The 8172-nt window shown below is 43.4% G+C and overlaps 1 protein-coding gene across 1 annotated transcript in view; it reads right to left on the bottom strand.

Moving 5' to 3' along the window:
• The window catches only part of LOC125042469, an 8156-nt gene extending 1895 nt beyond the window's left edge, over positions 1–6261 (bottom strand). Inside the window, exon 1 of the mRNA XM_047638107.1 lies at positions 6132–6261. Coding sequence (XP_047494063.1) covers positions 6132–6147 — 16 coding nt within the window. The 5' untranslated portion in view covers positions 6148–6261. The remainder of the gene's footprint in view (positions 1–6131) is intronic.
• Between the last annotated feature and the right edge of the window lie 1911 nt (positions 6262–8172).

The raw sequence follows: 8172 nt of genomic DNA, 5'->3' as shown, positions 1-8172 counted from the left end.
TATATCTATGTATGAATATATGTATATGCATATGTATATATATATATATATATATGCATATGTGCATATATGTATATGATTATTTGATATATATGTATATATGTATATATATGCATATATATATATGCATATACATACATGCATACATAAATATAAATATATAAATACATATATATATAAATATATGTACATAAGTACATATATATACACATACACATATATATATATATATATATATATATATATACATATACGTTCATATATACGTATGCATATATATATATGTACATATAAATATATATGTAAACACATACATGTATATATATGTGTATATATATGTATATATATATGCATATATACGTACATATAGATGTATATATATGTATATGTATATATATGTATATACATATGCATATATACGTACATATGTATGTATATAAATGTATATATATATTTTTATGCATGCATATGTATATGCATATGTGTATATATATGCAAATCTGAATATATATATGCATATACATATATGCATACATAGATATATATATACATATGAATATATACATGTACAAATGTATATATACATATACATATATATACACACATGTATGTATTCATTTATATATACATATATATGTACATATACATATGCATATATATATATATATATATATATATATATATATATATGCATATATATATGTACATATACATTTATGCGCACACACACACAAACACATATGGTATATATATGTGTATATATATATATATATATATATATATATATATATATATGCATACATACACACACGTATATATATATATATATATATATATATATATATATATGTATACACACAATCAAACACAAACACACAGACACACACACGTGTGTGTGTATATATATATATATATATATATATATATATATTTGCATATCAATATATAAATATGAATATATGCATGTTTATACATACAGATGCATAAATGTGTGTGTGTGTGAGCCTACCCCCAAGTAGGTTCTCTAATGGACCTCAAGTGCCGCACATAATCCTATAGCTAAAGGACCCCCTTGGGACCTCTCGCAGCAGACCCCTTCCCTTGTTCTACTATTGCCATACACATAACACTATTAATCTCTACATAACCAAACCTTTGCTCAACACGACAGCGGATACGACATTCACGGGCCTTGGACTTGTGACGTCGCCCCGTTTACACGATCACTTCCTTTCCTCACCACTTCCTACTATATCGCAACCCTTGTGAATTCCTAGTTCAATCTGTATAAAGGAAGGTCGCTTGCGAGCGACAGACAAGGGGCTCTCAGGACCACTAGGTCCCAAGGTTTTTGTGCGGGTCTCTTTGTAAAGAGATCGTTTGACACCCCACGCAAAAGACGACCTTGGCCTTGTGTGTATAACTTTGGGTGTTATCACGCTTACCTCACGTTGGAGCTAGTGTTTTAATTGTAGGTCAGAGTGCTTACAATTAAAACACGAAGCACTGTGGCAATTGACAGTTTTACTGCGAGGTGCCGGCCGAACATATAAGGGTTCACGCCCGTTCGGCAGGGTTCAACCCCGACCGGCCCTAACACACAAAGACTGTTAATTGCTCAGTGTGCCTCCCTTTTTTGAAACCACTTTCCGCCGTTCCACGTTCCTGTCATATTAGCTTTGCTAGCCTTCCCCCAATTTCCCATCACCATCACCCTTACGCTATGCGATCATGGGTCACATGATCAAATTAACATACTCTGGGGAGCCCATCTCCTGTGAGGTGGCTCTCCAGAAAATCTTTGAAATCACAGAGGTTGCCGTCACGCACTGCTTTAAAGTTCACAACGGTTTTAAAGTTGTTGTAGCCAAACCAGAACAAATGACCCCCTTCCTCTCCTCATCTGGCCAAAGAAAACTCGCTGCTAAGGGCTTTAAACCCACTCCTTCCCCTGAAACCAAGGCAAAATGCACGGTCGTGGCAAAAAAGATCGACAAAACAATCCCGCCACGATCGTGTGAGGCCATTCAGGCAGAAATTACAGCCAAAAACGATGTCACTGTAGTCGACATTTACAAACCTCCTGAATCTCGGATCGTCAAGATCCGATGCTCATCGCCTGAAGAGGCACAGAAACTCATTTCTCGTGGGATCGTGATGTTTAACACATCCGTCCCCACCTATAACATAGAACCTGAGTGCTTCATTCAGATTGATCAATGCCTGAAGTGCTACAGATACAATCACAAAAAACACACATGTACACACGAACAAAGGTGCAGTCGTTGTGGCGAAGTTGGGCACTTCTTCGCCACTTGCAACAAGCCCACCAAATGTTGCAACTGTGAGGGGCAGCACGCCGCCGTCAGCGGGTCTTGCCCTACACGGAAAGAGATACTGAAGACGAAAAGACAAGCACTTAAACAAAACACCAACCCAACATACGCCTCAACAGTTCAACAACCCCTACAGACATCTACACCCATCACCACAAGACCTCCCACGATTCCCCCGAGAACCACAATGCCTCCCCCACCTCAGTTCCCCCAAACCAACACTCTCACACCTGACATTAACACTAAAATACAAACTATACTACACGTAGCTTTGATAGCTGCCAAATACAAAGCACAAAGATTCGCAGACATTGTCCCTGTACTCCTACAAAGAAACAACCTCCCTAACATTGTGATTCCCAGGGAAATCTTTGAAGATGAAGACCTATACATAGCTGAATATCACACACAAACAAATACAAACACCGAGGATAGACCGGCGACCACCACACAACCACAGCCCTCTACCTCCCGCACACACCTACTCCCACAACCACAACCACAACGCCAACCAAAACTAAGCTCACAACCAAATACTACAAAAAACACAAACGAACACAAACGCAAACTACCATCACCACTAAACACGCACAAGAAGAAAGACAAGAAAGACCCACTGCCCCCGGCGACCACCGCACCCCCTCGTGGTCACCATGACAACACCATTCTGGGGGACTCCGATAGCGAGGATGGCCTCCAAATCGACCTCCCTGAGGTCGAAGCGGGGGCTACCTCGCTAGCTGTTCTCCCCGTTGGGGGGAACCTCGGGGGACTAGGAAACATCGGGAATTGGTCCGCCGATTCCCGAGAATTCCACGTCTCCCTCTCTCAGGAGTCCCTCCCGGACCTCGAGGGGGACGGGGCTCGGACTCGTCCGCGGCCTCGGTTCCGGGAGCAGCAAACGCCACGAAAAGTGGGTCAGCGTCAGCTTGACCTACTTTAAATGGCGTGCTGACAATTAGATGAGCTGCCTCCCACGCCAAACTGCACCTGTTCAAAGCCCTTACACACCCTCCTCTCACACACACACGCACTCAGACCCACATTACATACAAATGCACACAAGCTACAGATCAATCAGAATAAAGCACCCACATGGATCTGTACTATGGGCTGGGGACGAGTTGTGTCGTCCCCACGATCACCTCACGATCACGAGAAATGCTTCTGTGCCTCTCCCTGGCGCAGGAGGCTATGTAAACAACAACTACAAACCTCGCGTTTTGGTTGCCCGTCTGGGTAGACCATGCCTTCTTCAGGAGAAGAAGGGCGGCCCTGGCCGCGATGTCTTCTCGCCAGACCGAGGCGATGAACAGGGGCCAGTTCCTGGCTTGGCAGCATCATCTTTTCCTTTGTGTGCTTCTCATACTTCCTTCACGTCTTTCACCCATCCTCCTCCCTTGTTTCGTTCGTATTTTTAATTCTTATACTTTTATAAAACTTAAGTTAAAAAAGCTTCGGCGCTTTTTACTATAAACTCGGCACCCGCGCTCCCCACAGCTCGGCCAATCACGCTCCGGCGTGATTGTTGCCGGGTCTCGCGAGCGCGGATGTCGAGCAGCGTAAATTTGCTGCCTATCCTTTTTTAAGCTTTCAATTTTACTTGTGTTCTTGTGTTACATTTTATTAAGTTTTTTACGTCTTTTTAGTTTTTTACCATTCATGTTTTAATTCCCCTAGTTTATAAGTACTTTTTATGGTGGATGTTTTCTCCAAAACTCCCCCTTTTAATCTCCTAATTAAAATAACCCCTCTTAAGAGAGCCCTATCCCGTTTTTAACTCCCTTCCCCCCCCTCTCTCTCTCTTCCGTGCGTAACCTCAACCTCGCCCACGCCCCATCTCATCATCCTTCCATAGCGTAAGCGTCCCTCATCCTAATCCTTACCTCAATCTCACTGGTTTCGGATTTCCGACACGTGACATCTGCCGCCTGCACCCTGCCATGACCGTGGCTCCTTTGCTGTAAGGAGTGGCAACGCGCGAGTGGGGGAGGAGATGTCATGGCCAGTGTTGCTAATCCAGGCGTGGTGAGATCGCCAGAGCACGTCTCCCTGGAAGTCCTGCCGCCGACAGAGAGAAATCTCTGCTCGACGCGGGCGTGGGAGATAGCCTCTGATTAGCGATCTCACTCGTATTTCACCCTCGCAGTCTCCCGGTTAGCCGAGGGCGCCACCGTTGCCATGGGCGAGAAGTCCGTGCACGGTGGGGCCCCGATGGCGCCTGGCAGGCCGCCCTCTCCGCTCCCAACCTCCCGTTAGCCGAGTGCGCGCCGCAGCCCGGGCATGTGGACTCGCCGACCCATGAGTTCGCTCATGCCAGGCGAATCCCGCCATGTCAGGGCCACGCGCGCACAGATGGCGCGGGGCCTCCCTCTCCAGCCTTTATCCTCCTTTCTACCTCCCGGTCAGCTATGCCCCCCAACTTTTACCCCGCATGTTGGGTTAAGCCCCGACTCTTTTTTCTCTTACTAAATCATCTTTTCGATCCCCCCCTTTATCCTTCCCCTCTCCCGCCTTCTTTCCCCCCCGGTAACGGGTCTTTTCTTTTAACTTTGTTGTTTGTTGAGCGACAGACAGACAGCCTACGGCACGCTGACCGGACCAGACCTCTGTCCGTCAGTTGTACGATACTCTCTCTCAAGAATAAACTACAACAAGTTACCGAGAAGTCTGTTACACCTATCCACTACCCAAGATTTCTACATCGTGACAGACACGACTTGTCTGCACTCTACCGCTAATCGGTCTCCTACAGAGAGAGAGAGAGAGAGAGAGAGAGAGAGAGAGAGAGAGAGAGAGAGAGAGAGAGAGAGAGAGAGAGAGAGAGAGAGAGAGAGTGTGTGTGTGTGAGAGAGAGAGTGTCTGTGTCTACACACACACACACACACACACACACACACACACACACACACACACACACACACACACACACACACCCACACCCACACCCACACCCACACCCACACCCATACCCACACCCACCCACACACACGCACGCACCCCCCCCCCACACACACACACGGTATGACGGGCCTCGACACATGTGTAATTGACCTCAATACCAAAGTAAAAAAAAAATACATTAGCTTTATAAACACTTACAGATATTTATAATTTCTCTAAGGAAATGGCAAACAAGAGTTGTTATTTGACCCTGGAGTATGAATCCACTGGTCTAGGCGTACACAAGGCCAGCTGAACCGCCCCTTTTTAAGCCCCACTGTCGCCACGGGACACACTGCCACAGATACTTTCAACAATGAATTAACTGTTGATCGTGTTTATTGATCACCTACACGACCAACTTCATTACAGTGTGTGTGTGTGTGTGTGTGTGTGTGTGTGTGTGTGAGTGTGAGTGTGAGTGTGAGTGTGAGTGTGTGTGTGTGTGTGTGTGTGTGTGTGAGTGAGTGAGTGTGTGTGTGTGTGTGAGTGTGTGTGTGAGTGTGTGTGTGTGTGTGTGTGTGTGTGTGTGTGTGTGTGTGTGTGTGTGTGTGTGTGTGTGTGTGTGTGTGTGTGTGTGTGTGTGTGTGTAAGTGTGTGAGTGTAAGTGTGTGAGTGTAAGTGTGTGAGTGTAAGTGTGTGAGTGTAAGCGTGTGAGTGTGTGTGAGTGTAAGTGTGTGAGTGTGAGTGTAAGTATGTGAGTGTGAGTGTAAGTGTGAGTGTGAGTGTGAGTGTATGAGTATGAGCATGACTGTAAGTGTGAGTGTGAGTGTGAGTGTGTGTGTGTGTGTTTGCAGTTATATGCTGTGGTGTTATGTGTTGCAAATATGTGTGGCTTTTAGCTGTACCAACCTGCTTCGTCTGCCATTGTAAATTGAACGTTTTAAAAAGGCAGAGCGACCGTCGGCGTGTACACTCACTTCGAAATCTTCGCTCCAACTAGGTAACAGTGTTGCCACTCGCTGACTTTGGAATAAAGACAGATGGGTTGCCTAAGAGCACCCATATTCCTTGTTAAAAAAAAATAGATCCCAATATCTCATATTGAAATGATAGTCCTAACCGCATAAAATAAAATGTTATTTAGCCTTATTCATAAGTAGTTAAGATCGTGAAATTAATAACACTTAGTACACGTTCCTGTATTTTACTGATAAAGAACTATCGTCACTGTCGGAGTCTGGGTCAGAGTTGCCACATACCTCTGATGACAAGCACCTTTTTTTTTTTCTCTCTCTCTCTTAGAACAGCAATGAGACATTTTGATGGGTCCCAGTCTCACATGTAACTCCTTGGCGAGCAATCGTTGTGCCCAACATCTCGGAGGCGAGTGAGGCAATGATTGAAAAAGTATTAGTTAATGCAACGTGCTTGTTGTTGACATGTCTGGCAAAGGTCTGACGCTCTCAGGGACGTGTCCGGTTCAATCTTCACCGGTCTGTCATCAATGTATAAATCAATATGATGCTTAGTAAGAAAAGTGCATACTAAATTAATTGAGCATAAAAAACTAGATTTATGGAAAAAACAGGTCGCTGAAAAAAAAGATCTAGGCTTAAAAACCCAGGACGGGCAACGATGCTAGGTACACTTTTCTTCATTTAACAGTACCGTTGCCGTGTGTCACTCAAGTAGTTGCACGGGAAAAGTTGGGCATCAATGGGTAATGGGTTAAACTGTACACAAGGCAATGAGAGGTAAGGTGCCAACTAGTCTACGAGATATATCGTACTTTTTCCCCCATAGTATCAAATGTGCGATTTTTATTAGTACCATAAACATCAGCAGAATTTGCTGTTTGTGTAGTGGGTTGATCACCACGGCCGTATTATCCAGGATTACCCCCCCCCCCCCCGCCCCCAACACACACATTTTCGTATTATGAAAGTCTCCGCATAGTATTGGAACATATGCACCCAGCACCAAGTCCCAATATATATAGTTTTTTAAAGACTATTGCACCATTTCGGGAGGTCTGTACCGCTTGAAAGCTTCTCCATAGTTTTTGCAATGTTTTATTACAGATACCAGAAATTACAGTAATTACCAATTTTATTGACTCTCATCCCCATATATATGCGCTTATATATATATATATATGAATATCCATATATGTGTATATGTGCGTCCAAATGTATTCTCGGACCAAAGGCCCGAAATTGCATTTATTGCATGTTTTCTTAATTTAAACTTTCATCTATATCATAAATGTCAATATATCACAACAATATTGATGCTTGTTTTATAGATGTAAGTTTTAATAAACAAAATTCAATTTAGAGTAAGTGGACGCTCATGCCTTCATATGTGTAAGCCTATGTATATAAATAGACATGTAGGTTTATACAATATATACATAAATACACATTTAAGTGTGTGTGTGCGTGTGCATGTGTTTTTTTGTTTCGAGATTTTAGATGTTTTCATCCGGCGGCGGTGAAATTTCGACATCTATCCAGCCTTTATGGAGAATAAAATAATTCAATTAGATTAAAGATAGAGAAAGTAAAACACCAAGGCAGGAGAGTTGACACGAATCTGAAAATAAGAAAAACGCAACACTGGCTGATTTATTAATAATGAAATAAAGTAAGTGACCATGCTAGTAACCCAGAACTTTCCCGTACGATAAAAGGTTCTATAAGCGACTGTGAATATGACAGTATTAAATGACAGTTGATATTCCAGTAGTCGGCTTTGACACTATTTTCCGGAAATAATAATGCGGATTGCGTATGCGTGCCTCCCCACACCCTTCCCTGAGGACTGAATTGCGCTCGCACCAGCGTGTTAATAATACGGCCGTAACTTTGGGCATCTTTTGTAAATCAAGAAAAACTCCGTCCATTTAGCCTGAAAACAAGCCTGAAATTCGTTGCTAGAGGCCCACCTC

Source organism: Penaeus chinensis, chromosome 32 (genome assembly GCF_019202785.1).
Source record: "Penaeus chinensis breed Huanghai No. 1 chromosome 32, ASM1920278v2, whole genome shotgun sequence".
NCBI lineage: Eukaryota > Metazoa > Arthropoda > Malacostraca > Decapoda > Penaeidae > Penaeus > Penaeus chinensis.
Note: the sequence above shows the minus strand (reverse complement) of the source record. Positions and strands in the feature narration are given on the sequence as shown.